This window comes from Geotrypetes seraphini, chromosome 2 (genome assembly GCF_902459505.1).
Source record: "Geotrypetes seraphini chromosome 2, aGeoSer1.1, whole genome shotgun sequence".
In the NCBI taxonomy this organism is placed as follows: Eukaryota; Metazoa; Chordata; class Amphibia; order Gymnophiona; family Dermophiidae; genus Geotrypetes; species Geotrypetes seraphini.
In genome coordinates this window covers 326,403,878-326,431,142 of record NC_047085.1, presented here as the reverse complement: position 1 = coordinate 326,431,142, position 27,265 = coordinate 326,403,878, and the positions used below count along the sequence as shown (strand labels likewise).

The following is a 27,265-nucleotide window of genomic DNA, read 5'->3' as shown; positions in this document are numbered from 1 at the left end:
AGCATGCGCAAATGCTCAAGGCCCAGCCAACAAGAAGACGCAGCTTTTCGGGCACCGGCACTGGCATATCTTGTGCGTTGGTGCCGGTGCTGGTGACAGATGGGGGGTAAGCAGTGTGTTCGGGTGGGTGCTGGGGGACGCCAGATCGCGGCGGCGGGGGTGCGACGCGAACGGTGGGGATGCCGGATCGCGGGGGGAATTAAAAATGGAGATAAAAAGCTATAGTTAAATGTATGGAAACAGCAGTAGCTTGAGAGGACAACACAATTAGCCTATAACCTTAGAAACATGAATATGCTAATTGAGCAGACGTGACTCATAAGAACATTATAAAAGCTAACATTTTGTAAGTGATCGAGGTTGTGTGATACTCCTCCATGTACAAATGCTCTGTCGTTTTCCTCCAATAAAAGCATTATTATTGGAAATATATTTTTGCTTTTGTACTTTCTTTTACTTATTCTTTAATTGGGATTTGTTGGCACAGGTCCTCATCCCTGGTGGGTTATGTTCAGCCACTATAATGCGTCCGAAGCAGCCAGGTTGTCATCCTTTCTTCTACAGCTGTTTCATAACGTACTTCAACAACAACTAAACTAACTACTAATTTTCCCTCAGCTTCAGGGTTGGTCCGTTTTCCAGTTCTACATAACCCATCTCCAGTTCCTTCGGTTAGACTTCAAAGTCCGTCTCTCACTTCCTAGTAATGGGACCTGGCCCCTCCACATCTAATTAAGCTACTTTCATCAGAGGATGATTAGACCAACAGAAGCTGTCTCTCTGAGGCTCCCTTGCTTTCATCTCCCATGGACCCTCAATCTTCTATCTCTAAAAATGAAACCATTCGGGAGGATATCCAGTTACAATAAATTTATTCAGAAACTGCTCAGAGACATAGCCCTGGCTGAATCTACAACTATGGACAAAAAAAGATTTTCACAGCATTTTAGCTCCACTTAATGCTTTTTCAGGGCCTTTTGCAGTACCTATCCATTCTGTTCTTCAAGGTTTCCAAGGTAAGATCTGTAAGAATCCATATACAGTACTTAGCAGCCTATTTCTAAATGTATTGATGCCAAATATAAGGTGCAACCTTCTCGGGGAAGGGGAAACCTCAGCTGCCGCATCACTCCACAATATTTGAGGTAGTCATTAACAAGTGTAAATTGCTCATGTCTCATCCTTCTTTCTCTCCAGGCAAAGAGCCAAAACCATTAGATGCATTGGGCAGAAAAGTATATTCAGGAGCAATGCTAGCTTCGAGAATTGCTGCTCACTAACTCCAAATTTTGCGTTACTAGCACTCTTAAGCTTTACGCTTTGTTGGACTCTCTCCACTTCTGTTCTAGAACCAGTCACAGCTTTTCACTATGGAAAAAGTTATACAGTATTTCATTTAATCACAAATAAATATGATTTATATGATTCTATTTCTTGTTTGGGAGCAATTTCTATACTCCCCCTGCTACCTCCCAACAGTTGGTTAGCCATGCGAGACTTGAAAGACGCCTATGCGAATATTCCAATTCATTGGAATCACTGAAAATACATCAGATTCATCTTCTACACTTCCAGTACAAGGTACTTCCATTTGAATTGTTGGTTGCACACAGAATATTTACAAAGACATTAGCAGTAGTTGTTGCTTATCTCAGAAGGAAAGGAATTTTTGTCTTTCCCTGTTTGGATGACTGGTTGATCTGTGGACTGACCACAACTTAATTCATTCTAATAACACCACAATGTGTCTCCTTCAAGTCCTTGGCTTCATTATAAACTTACCAAAGTCCAGACTTTTCCATCCCAGAACATTCAGTTCATAGGAGCCATCTTGGACACTGTAGAAAGCCAAATTTTTTTACCACTTGACCGCATCCACTCTCTCTAGGCTCTCACTCAGCAACTCTTCACCTCTGAGTTTTGCTCAGCCAGATGCCTCCTGAAGCTATTATGGCACATATCTGCGACAACCGTTATGGTTTCTACAGTAAGACTCAGAATGAGACCAATTCAGTGGGATTTGAAGATCCAATGGGATAAAACCATGCACTGATTCTCTCCAATTTCTCTCGCATCAAATCCAGTCTACACTGGTGGTCCCAGCTCTCCAACCTTTCAGCAAGGGTACCCTTCCAGCCCTCATCACCAAACATCATTCTCAGATGTTTCACCTTATGGCTGAGGAGCTCATCTTCAAGATCTACGAACCCAAGGTCAATGGCTTGTAGCAGAAGTTCCCCCTCCATATCAATATTTTATTTTAAAAATTTTCTAACCCACTTAATTCTAGAACTAAGAGCAGTCTACTATATGATTCTCTCATTTTGCATACCTTCTCCAGGAAAAACGCATATTGCTACAGACAGGACATGGAGACTTGATTGTCTGAATAAACATGGAGGCAGGAGATCTCTACCTCTGTGTCTAGAAGCCTGCCAGGAATGGGAGTCCATTTTAAATCTACATTAATCCCTTCAGCCATCTTAACCTGCCAGGTCCTTCCAACCTATTGGTAGACAAACTCAGCAGGATCCTTCAGCCTCTCGAATGGTCCTGCGATAAAATCATCAATTCAAAAGATTTTCTATTGATGGGGCAGTCCAGATATCAACTTATTCACCACAGACCACAATTTCAAGTGTCAAAATTTTTGCTCCAGAGTACCTTCAACACTCAGTCTTCAGAAAGATCATTTTCATCTTTTTTGGAGGACAGGGCTCCTTTGTGTCTTTCCATCTTTTCTGTTAATTTCCAGAGTCCTTTGCAAGTGACTCTGATCCTCATAGCTCCAAAATGACCATGTCAACCATGGTACCCTTGGTTGCTCAAACTGTCCATGGAGCAACCCCTTCCTCTAGGAGCTTATCCTCATCTTTTCACACAGTAGAATGGGAAGCTTCATTCCAGTCACAAGAAAGTGGCTCTAACAGCATGGAAATTCAATGGTTCTTTGTAACCTACATTCTCTGATTATATACAATGTCCTTCAAACTGCCCACAAACCAGCAGCATGGAAATCATATGCACTCTTTCTGTTTCTGTACAGTGTATTTTGTCTTATTTACTTTCTCCAATGCTGGACTGAAGCCATCTTCAATAAGAGTCTGTCTAGCAGCAATCTCCATTCACCACTCCAACAACTCCCTTACTTTTTCATTTCATCTTTTAGACAAGAAGTTTTTGAAAGGACTGATTCATTTCCATCCTCCAATAACTCCTCCCACTCCATATTGGGGTCTCAATCTGGTTTTATCTCAGCTGTTGAGTCCACCCTTTGAACCTTTGGCTTCGACTTCTTTGAAATTCCTCACATGGAAAACACTTTTTCTAATGGCAATCACTTCACAGAGGGTAAGTGAACTTCAGGCTTTACTCCACTATCCCCCTTATACCACGTTTTTTTTCCTACAAAGGTTCTACTTCACTCTCATCCTGTTTTTACCTAAAGTGGTTTCCTCTCTCCATCTTAATCAGGACATTTCTTTTCCAGTTTTCTTTTCCAAACCACATGCATCCTAAGCAGAAGAAACTTCATACTAGAGAATGACATGGGGACAAATTTTTTCCCGTCCCCGCAAGAACTCGTATTCCCATTCCGTCCCGGCGAGTTCTTTTCCTGTCCCTGCCCCATTCCTGCAAGCTCCATCCTCATCTGCACAAGCCTCAAACACTTTAAAATCATAATTGTTCAAGGCTTGTTTGGTTAAGATAGAGCTTACAGGAATAGGGCAGGGTCAGCAACAAAATTTGTGGGGACGGGATGGGAAAATTGGGTTCCTGTGGGGATGGGGACATATTTGTCCCCATGTCATTCTCTACTTCATACCTTAGATTGCAGAAGAACTCTACTGTATTACCTCAACGCTACAAAATCTCAGTCTTCACAGCTTTTTCTTTCCTTTCTTCACAAAACTCTTGGATTACCATTAGGTAGAGTGTGAACTTTGCTGGGACAGATAGGGAAAAATTCTTGAGTACCTGAATGTAAACCACTTAGGCTATAAGTGATATATAAATCTAAGCAAACTTTATCAACATGGATAGCAGACTGTATAGCTTTTTATTATGAACATATGAATCAGCCTCCACCATCACAGATAGGAGCACATTCAGTTCAAGCTGTAGCTTCCTCTACAGCACATCTTTGTAGAGTTCCCTTTTTGGACTTTTAAAAAGCAGCCACATGGTTTACTTCTCATGCCTTCACACAACATTACTGCTTAGATATTGTATCCTGAACTGATGTGAAGTGTGGTCAAACCATTCTTCAGAACCTATTTTCATAATCGGACCTCCTATTACTTTTACTCTTGGGTTGCAAAAAAAGCAATCAGTGGCAGAAGCAAACTATCAGTAATCCTCTGATAGGGATTCATCCTATGTGTCTGCATTATCCTGTTGCTTACAGTTGCTTACCTGTAACAGGTGTTCTCTGTTGATTATAAGATAATACAGATACACCTTTCCACCCTCCATCCTCTCAAAAATTACCCAACAACAAAAACCCCAAAACAGAAGACACAGGAAAAGCAGAGAGATTCTCAGATAACTGTGCACAGTGCTCCTCAACCGCATGTTTCAGTTTATTAAAATTTGATTTTCCGCTTATCAAATATCTAAGCGGTGTGCATGATTACAAAGCTAATATTAAAAAATTAAAAGGAAATTATAACCAAGATATAAAAATAGGGAAAAGGGAGAGAAATATAATAATCGATAGGAAAGAGAGACATCAAAAGGGAAACGCATTATGGAAGAATGTTAAAATCCTGCAAGATAGTAGAGGCATAAAAACAGTATTAGCAGTTAAATGCATCTCTGAAAAGAAATGTTTTTAAGTTTGATTTAAATTTTGTAAGAGGAGTCTTCCCAAAGGTATGTGGGCATACTGTTCCATAATGAAGGGGCAGTGACAGCAAAAATTGATTTCTGGTCATATCGTATATTATTTGCCTGTTTTACAAAGCTGCATTAGCGGCTGCTGCGCGGTAACGGCCCCGAAGCCCATAGAGATTTATAGGGCTTCGTGGCTGTTGCCACGCTGCTTTGTAAAACAGGCTGTATGTGTCGTGATGATGGAATTTCTAATAAATTTTGATTACTTGAGTGTAGTAATCATGTAGGTGTATATGGAATAAGATACCTATTGATGAATCCCAGGGATTGTGTCATTCTGGTTTTAAAAGTTAAGAATAGGATTTTATAAGTCAGTCAATGAGATATGGGCAGCCAATGCGCTTTGAGGAGGGGAGTAACATGATCACATTTTTTTTGCTTTGAGTAAGACTTTTATGGCAGTATTCTGAATTATTTGTAATCTTCTGAGTTCTTTTTGAGTAATTCCTTGGCAGAGGGCGTTGCCCTAATCCAATTGAGAGATGACTAGAGAATGAATAAGGATATTTAGAGAGGCGGTTTCAAGGAGATTGGAAATAGACCGAATCATACAAAGTCTGTGGAAGCATATTTGAAATATCATAGTGATTTGTTGATGATAAGATAAGTTGTCGTCTAATGTCACTCTGAATTCAGACAAATAAGGGAAATTAATTTTTCTAACTTATTGCTGGGGAGCAGCATCACTTTAGATTTTGTGATGTTTAGAGCATATTTTCATTTAAGCATTTGGTTATTTGTTCCAGTTTTTTATTGCTCTCGTGAATATCAGTTGGATTTTGGGGATTCAGTGGGTGAAGCAGTTGAATATCATCTGCATAAGCATAGATGGTGAATCAGTCATTAATGGAGATAGAAAGATATTAAAAAGCAATGGGGACAGTATTGATCCTTGAGGTACCCCGTATTCCTGTGTATAGGGTCCGATGATCCATTTGGACTTCTTTATACATTACACAGTCACTGGATGTTAACTGGCCTACTTCTTTCACTTTCGTCACTGGATGTTAACTGGCCTACTTCTTTCACTTTCATCCTTCCTGCTGACAGACCTCCTAGCTACTCATGGAACTGATATTCACAATTACTCACTCTGAGCAGGAACTACACACTCAATCCTCATTGGTCAGACTTCAGTAGTCAAATTAGGGCGAGAACGTCCGGACATGTAGCTCGTGGAGATGAACTACCAGGTGTGCCTGCATTATCCACAGAGAACACCTGTTATAGGCAAGCAATTGCACTCTCCCTCCTTTTCCTGGTGCCCATCAGTCAGACATAGCTAGTCAACAGGCTACAGTATAGAAACATAGAAAATGACGGCAGAAAAGGGCCACGGCCCACCAAGTCTGCCCACTCTAATGACCCACCCCCCTAATTTCTTCCATGAAGTGATCCCACATGCTTATCCCATTTTTTCTTAAAATTTGGCAAGCTGCTGGCCTCGATTACCTGCAGTGGAAGATCATTCTAATGATCAACCACCCTTTTGGTGAAGAAAAACTTCCTGATGTCGCCATGAAGTTCCCCACCCCTGATTTTCAATGGATGCCCTCTTGTTGCCGTGGGTCCTTTAAGAAAAAAGATATCTTCTTCCACCTCGATACGGCCCGTGACATATTTGAACGTCTCAATCATGTCTCCTCTCTCTCTGTGCTCCTTGAGTGAGTATAGCTGCAACTTACCCAGCCGTTCCTCATACGGGAGATTCTTGAGTCCTGAGACCATCCTGGTTGCCATTCGCTGAACCAACCCAACTCTCAGCACATCTTTTTGATAATGTGGCCTCCAGAACTGTACACGATATTCCAGATGAGGTCTCACCATGGATCTGTACAATGGCATTATGACTTCTGGCTTCTGGCTGACGAAACTTCTACGGATACAGCCCATCATTTGTCTAGCCTTGGATGAAGCTTTCTCCACTTGATTGGCCGTCTTCATGTCTTCACTAATGATTACCCCTAAGTCTCGTTCTGCTGTAGTCCTTGCTAAGGTCTCACCATTTAGGATGTAAGATCTGCATGGATTTCTGCTGCCAAGGTGCACGACCTTACACTTTTTTGGCATTGAAACTTAGTTGCCAAGTCGTGGACCAATATTCCAGTAAGAGTAGGTCCTGTGTCATACTGTCTGGCACTGTGCTTTCGCCCACTATGTTGCATAGTTTGGCATCATCGGCGAATAATGTAATTTTACCTCGAAGCCCCTGGGCCAGGTCGCTTACGAAGATGTTAAATAGGATCGGGCCCAAGACTGAGTGGCACTCCACTGATCACCTGTGATGTTTCGGAGAGGGTACCGTTCACCACCACCCTCTGAAGTCTACCTCCAAGCCAGTCTTTAACCCATGCAGTTAATGTTTCACCTAATCCCATCAAACTCATTTTGCTCAATAACCTGCGGTGTGGGACGCTATCAAAAGCTTTACTGAAGTCCAAGTACACGACATCCAAGGATTCCCCCATATCCATCTTTCTTGTTACCCAATCAAAGAAGCTAATTAGATTGGATTGGCAGGACCTTCCCTTTGTAAATCCATGTTGATGGGGATCTCGCAGATTTTCCTCGTTCAGGATCGTATCTAACTTGTGTTTGATTAGTGTTTCCATAAGTTTACTCACTATCGAGGTGAGACTCACCGGTCTCTAATTCGCAGCATCCATCCTGCATCCCTTTTTGTGGAGTGGAATGACGTTAGCTGTTTTCCAGTCCAACGGGGACTCTTCCTGTACTTAGGGAGAGATTGAAGAGCGCGGATAATGGTTCCGCCAGGACACCACTCAACTCCCTAAGCACCCTGGGGTGTAGATTGTCTGGTCCCATGGCTTTGTTCACTTTGAGTCTAGATAGTTCACAGTAGACGCTGCTGGGCGTAAACTCGAAATTTTGAAACGGGTCTTCCGAGCTTTCCCTTGCCTGCAACTGTGGACCGGACCCCGGCGCCTCGCAGGTAAAGACTGAGCAGAAGTATTCATTTAGTAGTTTGGCTTTATCGGGTTCCGATTCTACATAATTCCCGTCTGGTTTCCTAAGGCGTACTATCCCATCTGTGTTTCTTTTTCTGTCACTAATGTACCTGAAAAAGGATTTATCCCCCTTAATGTTCTTTGCCAGATTCTCTTCCATTTGGAATTTGGCCTCTCTGACTGCTGTTTTGACAGTTTTAGACTTGGCCAGATATTTCTCCTTAGTCTCTCATTTTCCTGATTGTTTGTAGGAGATAAATGCTTTTCTTCTTTTTTACAAGGTCCGAGATCTCCGCAGAGAACCACTGAGGTTTATTGTTTCTCCGCCATTTACTTACTGTTTCTATATAGCGGTTGGTTGCTTCGTGTAGGGTAGATTTCAGAGTTGACCACATTACCTCTACATCAGGGATCTCAAAGTCCCTCCTTGAGGACCGCAATCCAGTCGGGTTTTCAGGATTTCCCCAATGATTATGCATTGAAAGCAGTGCATGCACATAGATCTCATGCATATTCATTGGGGAAAACCCGACTGGATTGTGGCCCTCAAGGAGGGACTTTGAGACCCCTGCTCTACATTATCTGTTACAGCTTGATTTTGTAGCGCCCGATGGACAAAATCTCCCATGCTTTTGAAGTTAATGCCCTTAAAGTTGAGGACCTTTGTTGATGTGTTTGATCTAGTATAAAACAGCTCTCTCTAGTTATTCTAGCCAGTAGGCTACAAACGGAGCTAGGATCAGTGCTTAGGATACAGAACCCTTCCTGCCTTCCTTTGCTGCCCTTCAGCATGGAGATTTCAGTTCAATATTTAATAATGTATATCATAAAAATATTGGGGGTACTCAAGAACCCACATAGCTGGCACTTATGCATGTCTTTATAGATTCCTACTAGCTTAAGATTCCTATTAGCACTTACTCTCAAAAGTGTAAATTTGTCCCACAAAAGTGCTAGTGTTCTGTAATTTTACATTCCTTTGCAACAGCAGCAGATGAATCCAAAGATAGTGGGATAGCACACATCTACCAGCAGGTGGAGATAGAGAAACTGATTAACAGGTGGCCCTCTTGGCTGGCACTTCTGTATTGGCAGTATGCTCTATCTCCCAGCAGTTGATGGTCGCTTTTCAACTAGCTCCTGAATTCTGGCTGTGACTGGACAATTATTTTCTCCTGTTGAGGTTTCTCTTCAGTGAGATGACCATTCTGTTTCTCCTGTTGAGATTGCTCTTCAGTGAGACAGTGGTGTACGGCTGAACGGTGCCGACTTTGGGAGTTACAGGTAAGAACATAATTTTTCCTTTGTGAGTTGTGTGTAAATGTAAACCTGTTATAGAATTGTTCATTTATCATTGCCTCAAGTTCTCATTTAGATTGCAGGTAGAGGTCTGAACGAGGATTGCGGGAATCCCGCAGGACTCCCGCGGGGATGATAATAATAATAACAGCTTATATACCGCAATACCGTGAAGTTCTATGCGGTTTACAAAGATTAAGCAAAGGTTCAAATTGATTGACTTTAAGAGGGGAGGAAGAAAGAGGGTTAATAGGACAGGAAATCCATTTTTGAGGAGAGAGTGATCAATAGAACAAGTTAATCGCTATAGAGGGGAGAGAGAAGAGAGGATCAGTTGTCTAGATACTTTAGGAACAGGTGTGTTTTCAGACGTTTCCTAAATTCCTCATAAGTAGTGGGCGAAAGCAATTGTTCTAGGTCTTTACCCCAGGTCTACGGGACTCCTGTGGGGATCCCCCCAGGCTCACGGGACTCCTGCAGGGATCCCCCCAGGCTCATGGGATTCCCACGGGGTTGAAACCAGGGTTCCCGAGGCCTGGAAAGAGAATTAGTATAAGATAGATAAAAGCAGAAACTGGGACCAAGATGATGGGAAAACAAAATGTCCCACCAGCTACAGCAAGGGACATGTTTATTTTGAGGGGGCTAAGCTCAAAGTGGGAGGCCCAGCCCCCTCTCATGGTTATGTCACCAATTGTGTTTAGTACAAAATGAAGTACTTGCTGAGTTTGTTTTGGTGTTTCCAGTTAAGTTTTGGCACATTTTTCTTATACAACCATTGTCCTGAAAAGTGCCTCTCTCAATTCTGCTTTAAATTATTTTGATGCTGTGTTGTTTGATTCTTTACTCATTTCTGCATAAAAAATAATTTGTGGATCTTGGAAGGACCTCTCACAAATTACCTATGCCAGATGGTGGAACCAGATTTGTTTGCTCTACAGATATGAGTTTTATATTGCCAAAAAATCAAACTCTTATTTCTTTTAACAAGAAATGGTCGACCCTACAGTCACTTGCCCTAATGTCTATGCTAATTCTTTCCGGTGATGTATGCATCTCTTATTTCTGTTCACTGTTATTTGTTTATATTGTATTTTATTGTTGTTTTAAATAAACTAAGACTTTAAAAAAAATCAAAATTGCTGCTTTTTATGGGAACAGGTAACTTTTATGTGGGGGTCAGGCGGGGACAGAGGAGATTCCTCATGGGGACGGAGGGGATTCTGGCTGGGATGGGCGAGGTTTCTGTCCACGCGCAACTCTCTAATTGCAAGCTCTTTAGAGCAGGGGAAATTGTTGCCAAACATCTTGCAGGAGAGATGCCCAATCTCCGCTGCCGACCACCCCCCCCGCACCGATCATCGACAGGAGGGAGCCCAAACCCTCCTGCCGAAGAACCCCTTCCCCTACACCGATCATCAGCAGGAGGGAATCCAAGCCCTCCTGCCAGACAACCCCCCTGAACCCCCTTCCCTCCCCAATAGCGCACCCAACCCCTTCGGATCCCCCTCCACACTCAGCTGAACCCCCTCCAGACCCCCCTTTAACCTTAATAGATGGCTGACCGGCAGGCCCGCTTTCCTCTGGCGGGCCGATCTCTTTCCGGTGCATTGTGGGATGCACTGGGGAGGGGCCTAGGGCTTGATTGGCCCATGTGCCTAAGGCCCCGCCCATAGGAGGGGCATTAGGCAACTCGCCCAATTCCGGTCGGCCCAGGTACCTAATGCCCCTCCTATGGGTGGGGCCTTAGGTGCCTGGGCCAATTGGGCCCTACGCCCCTCTCTGGTGCATCCCACAATGCACTGGGAAGGGGCAGACCTGCCATTCAGAGGAAGGCGGGACGGACGGAGGGAGCACTCGGCCGGCCATCTATTAAAGTTAGAGGAGTGCCTGCGGAGGGGGGTCCGTTGGGGGTTGTGTGGGCCTTTGGAGGGAAAGGACGTTCAGGGGCTTGGGCTCCCTCCTGCCGATGATCGGTGCATGGTTCTTTGGTAGAGGGCTTGAACTTGGGCTCCCTCTCGCCGATGTTTGGTGCGGGGGAGGGCTTGGGCTCCCTCCTGCCAATGATCAGTGCGGGGAAAGGGTGTTCTTCGGCAGGAGGGCTTGGGCATCTCTCTTGCCGATGATCGGTGCTGGGGGGGGTGTTCGGCAGAAGAAATTAGACATCTCTCCTGTCGCGATTGTTGTGGGGTGGGAGGATGATGATTCCAGGATTCTGTAACTGGCGTTGTTTATGACCGATGCCGGTTAGAAAATCCTGCTTTTAGGCGAAGGACTGGCCCTCCTTCACCTAAGAGGTCTTGTTTTGGGTGTTTGGGACTTGGGCGATTTTTGGGTCGGGAATGTGTGGTAAGAATAGACATAGTGGTAGTTACATTGCTCAACGTAGAGGTAGGCCATTCTCAAAAAAAGACACCTCATTTTGGACGTTTTTTTTGAGAATGGACATTTCCCTGCTGCCTACTTTCTGCGCCTAGGGACTTGGGCCAAAGGGGGCTTAGACGTTTCTTTTGATTATGCCCCTCTATGTATCTCAGAAAAGGAAAATATCTTTTCTGAGTGATAACGTATCAATGGTACCAAAGGGAAAGGTCAGTTTGCTTCCAAGTCCCAAACAAAGCTAAGAGTACCACTGTGAAATATTTTTTCTCTGTATTGACATACTACCTTCACACTACTTACATATGCCCCCCCACCCAACACACATTCTCATTGTCATACAGATAAATAAGCCCATTTTCTCTTTTCTGTTTATACTATACAATAGGGTGTCTAGAACTTAGGAATTCTTGTGCCTTGGGCAACATTCCTTTTCATTTTTAACCCACAGCATAAAGAATGATGTTATTTGTGCATGCTCATTGTTCATATCTGTACTTAAATTCTTGTATAAGTTCCAGCATAAACTGTAACTTATTAAAGAAAAATATTTCACAATGCTATTCTTAACTTTGTTTATATCATTAAATAAATATTTTAAACTTGTGTTCCATGGTCCATCTAATTTATTTATTTATTTTGTTTCTCTCCCCTCTTTTTTCCATTTTCTTTACCGTTTATGTTCCCTGTCTGACTCAACTTCTTTCCTCTGCATCCTAATTTATCCTTTTGTCTTTTTATCCTGACTAAACTGATCTCTTTTTCCTGTCTCCATGTTACTTGATTCTTAGCTGAATCATCACCCTTCCCAACTCAGTTTGTTCACTTCCACTTATCCTCTTTCCCTATATTCCTGACCACTCTGTTCTCCAGCTTCCTGGGGTCTTTCTCCTTGTGCACCATTATTATTAATAATAATAATAACAGTTTATATACCGCAATACCGTTAAGTTCTATGCGGTTTACAATAGATTAAGCGAGGTACAAATTGATTGAATTTAAGAGGGAGGAAGAGGAGAGTTAATAGGACCGGAAATGCGTTATTGAGGAGAAAGAGATTAATAGGACAGAGGAATCACTATGGAGGAGAAAGAAGATGCTGTGTTTCTGCTAATGGGAAGGGAAGGAAGTTAAATAAGTTTAGCAATAATCAGAATGGGCTCCAGTTAAATAGTCACTTTGAAATATAATGGGTGTATATTTTAAGTTATAAACATTTTAACAAATGTGGCAACTATTGCTGTAGAAATTGTTACTATCCATAGTATCTTGTCTTCCTTTACAGGCACAAATTTTAGATAACATCTACAGCATCATGCTTCCACACTGCTCAAAGTATTCACTGAACATCATGAGTTTTTATCATCATAAGGCAAAACTATATCAGCATTTAAAAAATAACATCAAGTCATTCAACACTGTGTCTCTTTCCAGACAGCAAAGGAGAGTAGTCATCACAGGGATTGGATTGGTGTCTCCGCTTGGTGTTGGAACAGAATTGACATGGAATCGTCTTCTTCAGGGAGAGTGTGGGATTGTGTCTCTTGAAGGGGAGGAATATGAAAGTGTTCCATGCAAAGTTGCTGCTTGTGTTCCTAGAGGAAGCACTGCGGGACATTTCAAGGAAGAAAACTATGTTTCAAAGTCTGACCTTAAATCGATGTCATCTGCCACCGTTATGGCCATTGGGGCTGCAGAATTAGCAATTAAGGATGCAGGCTGGAAACCAGAAGGGAATGAAGATGGTTTGACCACAGGTGTGGCGATTGGTATGGGAATGGTTCCACTTGATTATATTTCTGAGACTGGTGTGCTATTTAAAACAAAGGGCTACAACAAAGTCAGCCCTTTCTTTGTACCCAGGATTTTGGTCAATATGGCAGCAGGCCACATCAGCATTAAATACAAGCTCAAAGGCCCCAATCATGCTGTCTCGACTGCATGCACCACGGGAGCACATGCCATTGGCGATTCCTTTAGATTTATTGTTCATGGTGATGCAAATATGATGCTGGCTGGTGGAACAGAAGCCTGTATTAGCTCTTTGTCACTGGCTGGATTTGCAAGAGCACGAGCGCTTAGCACTAGCTTCAATTTAAGCCCTAAAACAGCATGTCGGCCCTTCCACCCTGAGAGAGAAGGATTTGTAATGGGAGAGGGAGCAGCTGTCCTTGTACTAGAGGAGTATGAACACGCTATAGCAAGGGAGGCCAAAATCTATGCAGAAGTCTTGGGCTATGGACTTTCAGGCGATGCCTGTCACATAACTGCACCAAGTACTGATGGAGATGGTGCTTTCAGGTAAAATTTGGTGCGGAAATGTATTTGTACGTAAGTTAAACATGGTTTGAGACTATATTTTTCTCTCTGGCATTCTTACCCCCTCTTTTACAAATGCAAAGCGTGGGTTTTAGCGCCAGCAGTGGTAGTAACTGCTCCGACGCTCATAGGAATTCTGTGAGCGTCGGAGCAGTTACCGCTGCTGCCAGCGCTAACCCATGCTATGCGTTCGTAAAAGAGGGGATTCATTTGTTGGCCATAGAATAACTTCTATAAATGCTGCCCCTAAAAGGAGTACTTTAAATTAGTCAGTTCTCACAGTTGTAGTATTACCTATGAATGGTTAATGTTAAATTTATGTATAGCACTATTAACCCTCAAAATTGCAAAAATCTTGTACATTTATCTTGTTGGTAACCTAGCTTTTGTGCATCAAGAGAATACAGTATTCGTCTTTCTCTTAATTATTCTGTGGGGCTTGTCTAGGGGCTTCTAGTCCTCCAGCACTTCCAAAATAGATCAGGTATATAGCACCAAAAAGGACTCCAGATTTTGTAGGACATTCATTTTCTTCTGCATATTATTCAGTGCTGGGTCTTGGTCTCTTTTCATTATTCAGCAACATTTCAGCTTTGCCAGCATTTTAAGTCAATTGGTTTTAAGCGCATATGGTGATATTTAAACTATATTTCTTATTTTACCAGACTAGACATATGGATATATGTTATCCTAGCAATAGATGTTATTTCATCACCAGGTCCACTCCTGTATCTAGAGAAGCATTAAAAAGACCATCCAGTGGAGCTTCCAGAACTTAGGGAAGTTCATTCAGTACCCTTGGATGTATGCCATCTGGCCCCAACACTTTATCTGCCTTTAGTTTAGCTAGCTCCTCAAAAACGGTCTTTGTATTTAGGTTTGTCTTCTGTGGTCCTACTCCCAGCCGCCCTTCTGTGAACACAGAAGAGAAATATATTTGTTAAGTAGTTCTGCCTTATTTTTATCAGCTTCTATACATTCCTTCCCTACACCTTTGAGTCTCACAATGCCATTTTTATACCTCCTCTTACAACATATTGGGGAAAAAAGGCTTCCCTCCCCTTCCTACCCATTAAGCCACATTGGCTATTTTTTATTTCATTTATATCTTTGCTGCGCTTTACCAGCTTATCTTAACTTTCCTAGATATTGTTACCTATTGTCCTCTTTTTCAGTGATCTCAAGTAGTTTATGAAGGCTAACCTTTTGTGTGTCCCCCGCCCAATATTCATAAGCCATTTTGTAAAGAGGATAGAAGCTTATTGATCTTATCTTTCCCAGTCTGGAGCCTCTGCCCCTGGTATGTTGACATGACGAGAGTCTATTCTGGTGAAGCCTCCATAGCAGGACCAAAGTCTTCTATATCCGGGTGCTATCAGGAGGATGGGCCAAATAAGTGAATAAATAAATAAGCTCAAGCTCTGTTTTGTTTATGGCCTGGCCCTGGAGAGGCTGAGACTCCATAAGGAAGACTACTTGGGAGAAGTAATTGCCAAATTCTTGATGTGCCATAGAGGTCAGCCTCCTTAGCCTATGTAGGGTTGTAGAGACTATAATTTGGGATATAAGGATAAGGACTTTATCCCAGGACAAGCAGGCATGATATTCTCACATGTGGGTGACGTCATCTACGGAGCCCCAGCGCGGACAGCTTTTCAAGCAAACGATTGAAGTTTCAAGTTTGCTACACTGCACCACGCATGTGCATGCCTTCTTGCCCACTAGAGGGCACATCCCCACCTCGTGGTCCTCAGTTCAGTTTTTTCCGCAGAGCCAGAAGCCCTGTGGAAATTGAGCTCTGATAGCTTTGCCTTCTGTCACCGCGTCTGGGTGTTTTCGCTCGGTCGCTGTGCTTTAATTTCTTCGCTTTTTGTTTAAAAAAAAAACCTTTACTTATATAACTTTTATTTTTCGGTTCGGCTCCGGGGGCCCCCGTGAGCCGCGGCCGCGGGCCGTTGTTGGTTTCCGGCCTTTTTGGGCTTTCATGTCCCGTCCCTTGACGGGTTTTAAGAAGTGCACCCGGTGTGATCGGTTGCTCTCTATTACCGATCCTCACCGGTGGTGCTTGCTCTGTTTAGGGCCCGAGCATCCGACAGACTCTTGTGACAGGTGCTTGACTTTCCAGGCCAGAGCGCTCCGCCGACGCCATGCCAGGCTGGCGGAGCTTTTCGCGGTCGACTCCGCGGCGGGGAAGGCCTCGACGTCGGCCTCGGCTTCGGCCCCGGCCTTGACCTCGGCCTCGGGATCCTCAACCTCGCCGCGTCCATCGACTTCATCGAAGCCTGCTGCTCCGACCAAGCCTGCCTCGGGTAAGTCCCCGCTTCCGTCCTCAGCCCCAGGATCGATGAAGAAGCCATCCTCGGGCTCCTCGACAGCGGGGGGGTCGTCTGCGGCCCAGGCCAAAGTAGCCAAACCTAGTGCCCCAAGGGAATACTCGAGACCGAGGTCGCCCTCCAGGGAGCACCCCCCGGCCTCGGATCTACCGGCCATGATGGGGATCCCGGCTTTCCAGGACTTGCTCCGTGCCTTGATTACCTCGGAGCTGTCCGGAGCCATCGAGCAGTTGCAGCAGGCTTCGGCCTCGACTGCACCGGCCTCGACGGTCCCGGCCTTGGCGGCCTCGGTCTCGGTACCCTCGACTTCGGGTGCTAGGACGGCCCCGACATCGACTCCGACCTTGCCCTCGACTTCGACCTCGGGGAACCAACCTGAGAGGAGCGTTAGACCTCGAGACAGGGTGCGCCGGGTGAGGAGAATATCGTCGTCCTCTTCCTCGAGGTCCTCACGGGGCTCTGCGCCCTCGGGCGAGGCGTCGTCCGAGGAAGCCCAAACGAGCTCGGGGTTCTCCTCGGCGACGTGGTCGCTCTTCGCCGCTCGGGGGCGAGACGTTGCGGGTCTCGGAGCTCCGCCTCGACAACCCTCAACTGTTTCGGTCCCCCGCGAGAGGGGGTTCGAGAGACTCCTCGCCGAGGCGGATGGGGCGCGCCTCGGTGCCTCGGACCCCGGGGGCTTCCCCCAAGGGCTCTTCGGGGCATAGGCGCTCCCCGACCCCTTCGAGGTCGCTAGATGTGGCCTCTTGGGGATCGGGGTCGGGCAGGGAACCGCGGTATTCCCGCGAGGCTTCCCCCTTCTGTTCGGCGGGGAGGTCACGAACTCCCTCGCCGCCCGCCAGGACAGCCTCCTTCTCCAGGTTCGTGCACGATATGGCACGAGCTTTGGGTCTCGACTTAATGGCAGGGTCTCAATATACTAAGGAGTTCCTCGAGGAACAGGACCTTCCCACTCCCCCGAGGGAAACTCCTCGCCTTCCTTTGAATAAGGTATTACAACAAACCTTCCTCAGAAACTTGGACTCCCCTCTTACAGTCACTGCGGTGCCGTCTAAGATGGAGTCCAAGTACCGGACCATTCCATCTAAGGGGTTCGATAAACCGCAACTCTCACACCAGTCGTTGCTCGTGGAGTCGGCGCTTAAAAAAACGCAGCCCTCCAGAGTCTCGGCGGCGGTCCCGCCCGGTAGGGAGGGTCGCACTCTGGACAAGTTTGGTCGTCGCCTCTATTCTAATTCCCTCATGGCGACCAGGGTACTCAATTACGCCTTTACGTTCTCATCCTATCTGCGTAACATGGTGAAGGACTTGCCTCAGTATCGGGAGGTCATGCCTGATTCCCATAGAGAGGGGTTTACCACCTTCATGTCCAACTTGTCTCAATTGCGGCTCTACCTATTCCACGCGGTGTATGATGCGTTTGAGCTCGCTTTGAGGGTGTCGGCCTTTGTGGTGGTGATGCGCCGCCTGGCGTGGCTCCGTACCCTCGATATGGATCCTAATCTACAGGAACGCCTGGCCAATTTACCGTGCGTGGGTTCGGAATTATTCGATGAATCCCTGGAGGTGGCGACCAAACGTTTGTCGGAGCAGGAGCGCTCCTTGGCCTCTTTGGTCCGGATGAAACCTCGGCCCCCGCCGCAAAAATCATTCCGGCCGCCCCCGAGAAGATACCCGCAGAAGTCTACGCCGGCTTTTTCTAGACCTCCGGCTCGGCGCCCGCCCCAACAGGGTAGAGGGGGACAACCGAAACCTCCAGCGCAGGGAGCGTCCAAGCCGGCCCCGTCCTTTTGACGGACTGGGCGGATGGGGGCGGGCCCCCTCCGCAATATCGTCCGACCCCCTTCCAATCGGGGGTCGACTCAGGTCCTTTTATGTGGCTTGGACCGAGATTACATCCGACGCATGGGTGCTCCGGATCGTCTCCGAGGGCTACTCGCTCAATTTCTCGGCCACGCCGCCGGACCGCCCACCCGGTTCTTGTCCGTGCAACCGGTACCAACTTCCCCTTCTCATTTTGGAGGCCAGGGCCTTGTTGAGCCTACGGGCGGTGGAACCGGTACCCCCAGAACAACGGGGACGGGGGTTTTACTCCCATTACTTTTTAGTCCCAAAGAAGACAGGAGACTTGCGTCCCATCTTGGACCTCCAGAAGCTCAACAAATTCCTGGTCCGGGAGAGGTTCCGTATGCTGTCTCTTCCGGTTCTGTACCCCCTGTTGGAGGAAGGGGATTGGATGTGCTCCCTCGACTTGAAGGAAGCCTATACTCATGTTCCGGTGCATCCCGCTTTCCGCAAGTTTTTATGGTTCCAGGTGGGGGATTTGCACCTTCAGTATCGGGTCCTCCCCTTTGGTCTGGCTTCGTCCCCTCGAGTCTTCACAAAGTGTATGGTGGTGGTCGCCGCAGCCCTGAGATCTCGGGGGCTGCAAGTCTTTCCCTACCTGGACGATTGGCTGATCAAGGCCCCTACCAGGGAGGGAGTTATCTCAGCGACCCAACAGACTATCATATTCCTTCAACGTCTGGGGTTCGAAGTGAACTTCCCCAAGTCTCAATTGGATCCGACTCAATCCCTGCAGTTTATCGGTGCCGTGCTGGACACGGTTCGCCTCCGTTCCTTCCTCCCCCCTCCTCGGTTGGAGTCCCTGCTTCGATTGAGTCGACAAGTTTAGCTGAGGCCCACAGTTTCAGCTCAGCGAATGATGATACTCCTGGGCCACATGGCGTCGACGGTCCACGTCACGCCGTTCGCCCGGTTGCATCTGAGGCTTCCTCAGTGGACCTTGGCCTCTCAATGGCGTCAGGATTGCGATCCGGTCTCTTGCCCCATAACGGTGACTCCTTCTTTGAGACACTCGCTCCGTTGGTGGACAAACTCTTCCAATCTTTCAGGGGTTTTGCTCTTTCTCGTCCCTCCGCATCGCAAAGTCCTCACGACGGATTCCTCGGAGTACGCGTGGGGGGCTCATGTCGACGGTCTGCGGACCCAGGGTCTATGGTCGGCAGAGGACCGTCTTTGTCACATCAATGTGTTGGAGCTTCGTGCCATTTTTCTGGCGGCTCGAGCGTTCTGCCACCTGCTCCGCGACCAGGTAGTTCTTGTGCGGACGGACAACCAGGTGGCAATGTATTATGTGAACAAGCAAGGGGGAACGGGCTCTTGGGCCCTGTGCCAGGAAGCCCTGCGCCTTTGGGAATGGGCGGTCTCCCAGAACATCTTCTTACGGGCGGTTTACATTCAGGGAGAGAGGAACTGTCTGGCAGACAAACTCAGCCGTCTCCTCCAGCCGCACGAGTGGTCGTTGAACTCCTGGGTTCTGCGCGAGGTCTTCGACCGCTGTGGGACCCCTCAGGTGGATCTGTTTGCCTCCCCGGAGACTCGTAAGCTGCCCCTCTTTTGTTCTCGGATGTATTCCCCGGATCGTCTCAAGGCCGACGCCTTTCTTCTCGACTGGGAAGGTAGGTTCCTTTATGCGTTCCCTCCTTTTCCTCTAATCTTGAGAACGTTGGTGCATCTCAAATCGACCAGGGCCACTATGATTCTCATTGCGCCTCGTTGGCACAGACAGCACTGGTTCTCCCTGCTCCTTCAACTCAGTGTCAGGGACCCTCTGCTTCTGCCTGTTTTTCCCTCTCTGCTGTCTCAGAGTCGGGGTTCGCTGTTGCATCCCAATCTGCAATCTTGCATCTGACCGCTTGGTTCCTTTCCCCTTAACTTCGATTCCTGTTTCTCAGTCGGTGAGGGAGATTTTAGAAGCCTCGCACAAAGTCTCGACTAGGCTTTGTTACTCCCAGAAGTGGACCAGATTTTCATCCTGGTGTTCCTCCCACCATCTGGACCCGAGTTCAGTTTGCTGCATCTGTCTAAGTCTGGACTGAAGACGACTTCCATTCGGGTGCATCTCAGTGCCATTGCGGCATTCCATCGGCATATCGAGGGTCGATCTCTTTCGCTTCACCCTCTGGTGACTCGTTTCATGAAGGGTCTCATGAATGTTCACCCTCCTCTGAAACCTCCTCCTGTAGTTTGGGATCTTAATGTGGTCTTAGCTCAACTCATGAAGCCTCCCTTTGAACCTGTCGACAAATCTCACCTTAAGTTTCTCACTTGGAAGGTGGTCTTTTTGCTTGCGCTCACGTCTGCTCGTCGGATTAGTGAGCTGCAGGCTTTGGTGGTGGATCCACTTTTTACGGTGTTTCATCATGACAAGGTGGTTTTTCGCACCCATCCTAAATTTTTGCCCAAGGTAGTGTCTGATTTCCACCTCAATCAGTCTATTGTTCTTCCGGTGTTTTTCCCGAAGCCCCACTCTCATCCTGGTGAGGCGGTGCTTCATACACTTGACTGTAAGAGGGCGTTGGCCTTTTATCTCCAACGTACCAAATCTCATCGGAAGGTTCCTCAATTGTTTTTGTCCTTTGATCCTAATCGTTTGGGACATCCGGTTTCCAAGCGCACCTTGTCCAACTGGCTAGCTGCTTGTATTTCTTTTTGCTACGCTCAGGCTGGTCTCACGCTCCATGGTCGAGTCACGGGGCATAAGGTCCGGGCTATGGCAGCTTCTGTTGCTTTCCTCCGGTCTACTCCTGTGGAGGACATTTGTAAAGCTGCCACTTGGTCTTCGATTCATACGTTCACCTCCCACTACTGTCTGGATACTTTGTCCAGAAGCGACGGCCGGTTTGGCCAGTCGGTGTTACGTAATCTGTTTTCCTAAATTGCCATCCTCCCACCTGCCCTTTTTTGGTTGGCTTGGAGGTCACCCACATGTGAGAATATCATGCCTGCTTGTCCTGGGATAAAGCACAGTTACTTACCGTAACAGGTGTTATCCAGAGACAGCAGGCATATATTCTCACAACCCGCCCTCCTCCCCGGGGATGGCTTCTTTGCTGGTTATGGAACTGAGGACCACGAGGTGGGGATGCGCCCTCTAGTGGGCAAGAAGGCATGCACATGCGTGGTGCAGTGTAGCAAACTTGAAACTTCAAGTTTGCTTGAAAAGCTGTCCGCGCTGGGGCTCCGTAGATGACGTCACCCACATGTGAGAATATATGCCTGCTGTCCCTGGATAACACCTGTTATGGTAAGTAACTGTGCTTTTTGCCCTTGAAGCCATCCATTTGTGTAGCCTTTCATTTCTAGAATAGTTTGGACATGGATCTGGCTTTGAGAGGAGAAACTTCCTTCAGAGTTTATGGTGTTTACTGATCAGGAGGTGAAGGGACTTGGTTCCCAGGGCTGCAGCAGATAGTAAGAGCATCAAGAATGCATATAGATTAAAAGTTTGAAATCTTGATAAATAGTGGTATGTACATGAGGATTTAGGAGTGACATGAAGGAGTAGCCAGTGGTTAGTGCAGCAGCCTGAGAATCTGGGGAACTAGGTCCAGTACCCGCTGCAGCTCCTTGTAACTCTGGGCAAGTCACGTAACTCTGGGCAAGTCACTTAACTCTCCATTTCCCCAGGTACAAAATACGTACCTGTATGTAATATGTAAACCGCTTTTAATTCTAACCACAGGAAGACATATAGCACATCCTATCCCCTTTCCCCTCTTACTCCCCTCTTTCCCATTCACTATTCTTCCCCACACTCGCTATTTCCCTTTCCATCAATTTTTACACTCACTACTTTCCTTCTCCTTCCCACCGTTTTCTGTCAGACTTACTCCTTTCCCCTCATACACCCTGTCACTTTTGTTCTTTCTTATTCACTCCCTCTCTCTTCCATCCACCTACTTTGCATATCATCTTGTCCAGTGGTAGGGCCTGGTCTTTCCACTGGTGGTATGTCAGTAGCAAGGTCAGCCAGTTCTCCAGCCTTTCTACACACATTACTGCACCTGGAAAAACATATACCTCTGTCCAGATCTGGTCACAAGGATAAAAAATATGCAAGCTGGAAAAATAACTAGCTCTGTAGGCTGGGTCTGGTCTGTAGTTCATAGTTTTGGAACCTTTTTACCATTGCTTAGACTAGAGCAGGGGTAGGCAATTCCAGTCCTCGAGAGCCGGAGCCAGGTCAGGTTTTTAGGATATCCACAATAAATATGCATGAAATCTAACTAACACCATACCCTATTTGACCACTAACAATAACTCCTCCCCTTCAGCCTCCCTCCTAGCTGAACACTTCAAGAATAAAATTACAAACACCAGAGCTACTCTCATTAGTAACTCAACCCACCTACTCGAAGTCACAATATTCCCCACAGAAAATGAATCTTGTGCTGCAGACAGATCTTGGTCCCAATTCCCTAAGATACATTGGACCGAATTCAACAAACTACAATAAGTACAGCCACGCATCATGTGAACTCAACCACTGCCCGCCATATCTCCTGTCATCAGCGAGCACTAAGTTCCGTACCTTACTTCTACAATGGATACAAACCATGCTCCCGAATGACCTCAGCGAAATCATCATCACCCCAATCTTAAAAGACCCAAAAGGACCAACAGACCTCTCATCCAACTACAGACCAATAGCCTCAATACCTCTATATATCAAACTAACAGAAGGATTAGTAGCCAAATTCCTCACCAACTATCTCGAGGACCATAACTTACTCCATCCCACGCAATCCGGCTTCAGAACTAACTTCAGCACAGAGACACTACTAGGCTCCCTTATCGACACAGCACCTCAGCATTGGAAAAAAAATGCTGATCATACAGTTGGACCTGACGGCGGCATTTGACCTGGTAGACCATAACATCTTACTGCAAATCTTGGACTCAATAGGCATCTCAGATAAAGTATACTCATGGTTTGAAGGTTTCTTAAAATCCAGAACATATAAAGTAAAATCAGACAAAGAAAAATCCAAACCTTGGTCCAACCCCTGCGGCATTCCACAAGGGTCCCCACTGTCCCCTACTCTCTTCAACCTATATACGGCCTCTCTTGGCGTTTACCTGAACAAACAAGGCCTATCTTCTTATAGCTATGCTGATGACATCACCATCCTCATTCCTTTCAACCAACCAATGCTCTTAATGTCAGACACACTACACAGAACTCTAGCTACAGTTACGACTTGGATGGAAGACCACAAACTGAAACTCAACCCAGACAAAACTAAATTCATCCTCCTAGAAAATAACAAAATCCCAACCATAACCAACTTAGAAATCAACTCTATCAACTACTCTTTGCAAACCACCCTAAAACTTCTAGGTATGACTATTGACAAAGGCTGCAACATGCAACCACAAATTAACAAAACAATACAGAAATCTTTCGCAGTTATGAGAAACCTTAGACAAGTCTGAAAATTCTTCGAAAAAACACAATTTCAGCTCCTAGTACAATCTCTAATCCTAAGTATCCTAGACTATTGCAACATCCTCTACCTCCCCTGCCCTGCAATAATGATTAAACAACTACAGACAATTCAGAATACAGCTCTGAGACTCGTCTATTCATTGAAAAAACATGATCATATTACTGAGGCATTCATCAATTCTCATTGGCTTCCAATCCAGGAAAGAATACAATTTAAATTCTACTGTATACTATTTAAAACTATAAATGGAGACAGCCCAACCTACCTAAACGACCGCCTCATCCAAACCACCTCTAACAGGCATAGAAAAACACACACCCCATTCACTTACCCCCCAATCAAAGAAGTAAAATGGAAAAAACTATACAATGGACTACTGGCCACTCAGGCAGCGAAGATAAACAACCAAGTCTCCAACCTATTGACAACAACCCCAGACTACAAGATGTTCAGAAAGGAAATAAAAACTATACTCTTCAAGAAATCCCTTAATAAAGCTTAATACCATGATAAAGCTTAACCCCCCTCTTACCATCCCCTCCCTAACCCCAGATCCTACTTTTCCCTCTCTTAGAAACCTTCTCTGATCTAATGTTGTAACCCTTCTTCCATAACTCTTTTTGTAATCCGCTTTGAACCGAAAGGTAATGGCAGAATAGAAATCTGTAATGTAATGTAATAGATTTGCATCTCAAGGAGGCAGTGCATGCAAATCCATCTCATACATATTCATTGTGGATATCCTGAAAACCTGACCTGGCTCCGGCTCTCGAGGACTGGAATTGCCTACCCTGGACTAGAGGAAAAGCAGTCTTTGTGGCAAACATGCTTAGCTAGCTTCCTTCGTCCCATCCCAGCAACATGATAAGGAACGAGGAGTTTAATCTTATCTGGTTTATTTTCTTTCCTTGATCCTTCTAGACTTGACTAGGACCCAACACTGAAGGCCTCTGCATGCTGCAGACATGGTAATTAGGATGATATACTGTGTTTCCCCGAAAATAAGACCTACCCTGGAAATAAGCCCTAGCATGATTTTCAGGGTAGGTCTTAATATTAGCACTACCCCTGAAATTAAGCCCTAGTCGTAGGCAGCCCTGCCCCCACCACACAGCTGAACCACCGAACCCCCACTGACTCTCCATCCTTCGTTCCCAACCGATCCCCGCCAACTGTGACCATAAATACCTTGCGGCAGAGGAGTGTCGGGCCAGCAGCACTCACAGGCTGCTTTGCGGCCTTCTTGCTGGGGCCTTCTGTGTACTGATGACATCATCAGTACACAGGATGGAGGGTCATTGGCGGTTTGGCTGCGCGGTAGGTGCTCAAGCGTTCTGCTGCATGAGGGAGGGAAGGATGGAAGCTGGGTTCGTGGTGCATTTTCATTGAAGGATAGTTCTGACAGCATTAAAGCCCCAAAAAGAGCAGAAGAAAACTGCTGGTTCAATAAACAAAAACTTACCTTCTTCTTGGCTCTAATATTGTATAATATATGATGCTGAATTTCCTCTGAAATAACTATAAACTGATAAAGTGAAAAAATATATAAGTAGTATTTTATTTTGTTATATTGTGGTTAGTATTTACAAATTTAATCTTAACTGTTGATTTCCATTCCTAAGTCCTCCCTAACCAGTCCAAATACATAGATACTTGCAGATGGTCATTAGTCCACAACTGCAGATTTTACCAAATCTGCAGCATTGCAGGTATACAGAAAAGCAGCAGATCCCAAATAAAATGTAGAAATAAAAAACTTAAGTTGAACTGTTTGAATAAAGAATTATTTCTACATTTTATTTGGAATCTGCTCCTTTTCTGTATACTTGCAGATGGAGACAGAACATGGACATCACTGCCTCTTTGAAGGTTGGTGCAGACAGAAAGCCTCTCAGTATCTTAAGTTCTTGTAAACCGTGTCGAGCTCCATTCTCATGGAGATGATGCGGTATATAAACTTAAGGTTTAGAGTAGATTAGATTAGATTAGTATCCCTTATCAAAGCTAAATCCAGACTACCAAAATCCAACAGGATTCCAACACATACAGAATTAACTACCAGTTCCCCATGATATTTTGTATCCCTTCCCAACTCACTTAACTGAGTCATCTCAGCAACATACCAGGACTTCTTCCATAACATTGCAATCATGGGCCCTATAGCTGGCCAATCGGTGTTACTTTTGAGGGATGACAGAAACTCCTCCAGGGGGCTGTGAATGCTGGAGTAGACCTGGTGGAGCTGGAGAATGGAAGACCTAACCAAGGATTTACATTAGACTTGTTGTGCCCTAGTCCTGGAAGCTGATATTTTAAATTATCTGAGTAGTTGAGCAGTCAATAAAATGTGTTTTAACATAAATCTGCTTTTATTGTTTCATTAGATGTATGTCAGCAGCAATTAAAAATTCTGGAATATCTGCTGAAGATGTTTCCTACATCAATGCTCATGCCACTTCTACACCACTGGGAGATGCTGCTGAGAACCAAGCCATCAAAAGACTTTTTAAAGAACACGCCTACTCTCTTGCTGTTTCTTCCACAAAAGGAGCAACGGGGCATCTCCTGGGGGCAGCAGGAGCTATTGAGGCAGCTTTTACTGCATTGGCCTGTTATCACAGAATTTTACCACCCACCCTAAACCTGGATAGGACAGAACCAGAGTTTGATCTCAATTATGTTCCACTGACAGCACAACAGTGGAAAACAGATAAAAGACATATAGCTCTCACTAATTCATTTGGCTTTGGTGGTACTAATGCAACATTATGTCTTGCAAATATGTAATTTTAGCTTAAACTTGTTCTATTATGTGGGAAAAAGTCTGAACTGAATTGTTGAGGAGATATACAGTTTAAAAAGGATAACTGATCCACCAGTGGGTGAATAGCATTCTGTTCAGCAAGTGCTTTAACTGGGGAGCTTAACATCTCTCCCTTTCCTTGAGATCTGGTTAAAACAGATCCATGGTTCCTCCCTTTAATCCTACTCTGTCGGGTATTTCAAACTTACAACCCGTTTCTGTACCTTCATACATATATGGGCTTAAATATCAGAAAAGAGGTGCTTCTGCTAAACCTTTAACAGTTGCAGTCTTCCCGGTGTATTTTGCTCCTCAGTTACTAGGTTAGAGACTAAACTCTCTTTTCATAATGGTATTCCAGCCCCTATTCCCTTAAAACCTATGGGCCACATTCTCTAAAGAATGTTGTTAGCAGCGGCCGTTTAGAAAAGCGGTACCGATCATGTGTCAGTCATGTGACGGTGCCATTTAGAAAATTGAGGCCATGTCGAAAGTAGGTGCCAGACAGGTAGGCCAGGGTTTTACAGGTCTACATTTCTGGTGCCTACTTTTGACGAGAATCGCATCCATAGAGGCGCCTATATCCACTTCCGGAATAAACTGCGCCTACTTTAGATGTAGGCGCTGGTAGGTGCCTCTGTGGACGGAAGTTAGATGCCGTCGTTTGTAGGCACTTGCAAGCGCCTACCTTTTTAAAAATTAGATTTTAATTGGTTTTAAATGACGTGGTCAATTGCCATGCTGTTTATCATCAATTAAATCAAGTTAGGCGGGAGTAGGGTGCCTACTGCCACCTAACTTATGGAGCACTATAAAGAATTTGGGTCTATGTACCTACTAACTGTGTGTGTGTGTGTAAGTTTACATGCTCTCTGGCACACAGCTCTATAGAACGTTCTTTTGTGCTTTATAAGCAGAAATGTTTTTTGAAAATTGCTTTCCTGTGATGAATGAAAGTCTCCTGACTGGACACTA

General features: G+C 45.5%; 1 protein-coding gene across 3 annotated transcripts; it reads left to right on the top strand.

Annotated features, from left to right (window-relative positions):
* The first annotated feature begins 25 nt into the window (after positions 1-25).
* OXSM (3-oxoacyl-ACP synthase, mitochondrial) lies at positions 26-27,265 on the top strand. Of its 3 annotated transcripts, none has more exons than XM_033930164.1 (3): positions 26-106; positions 12,829-13,844; positions 25,872-27,265. In XM_033930164.1, exons 2-3 carry the CDS (start codon positions 12,859-12,861, stop codon positions 26,272-26,274), a joined length of 1,389 nt encoding a protein of 462 aa, XP_033786055.1. In that variant the 5' UTR covers positions 26-106; positions 12,829-12,858; the 3' UTR covers positions 26,275-27,265. The 3 variants fall into 3 exon arrangements, with proteins under 3 accessions (XP_033786055.1, XP_033786054.1, XP_033786053.1); XM_033930163.1 differs by having other exon boundaries at positions 85-123; XM_033930162.1 differs by lacking the exon at positions 26-106 and adding an exon at positions 625-1,016.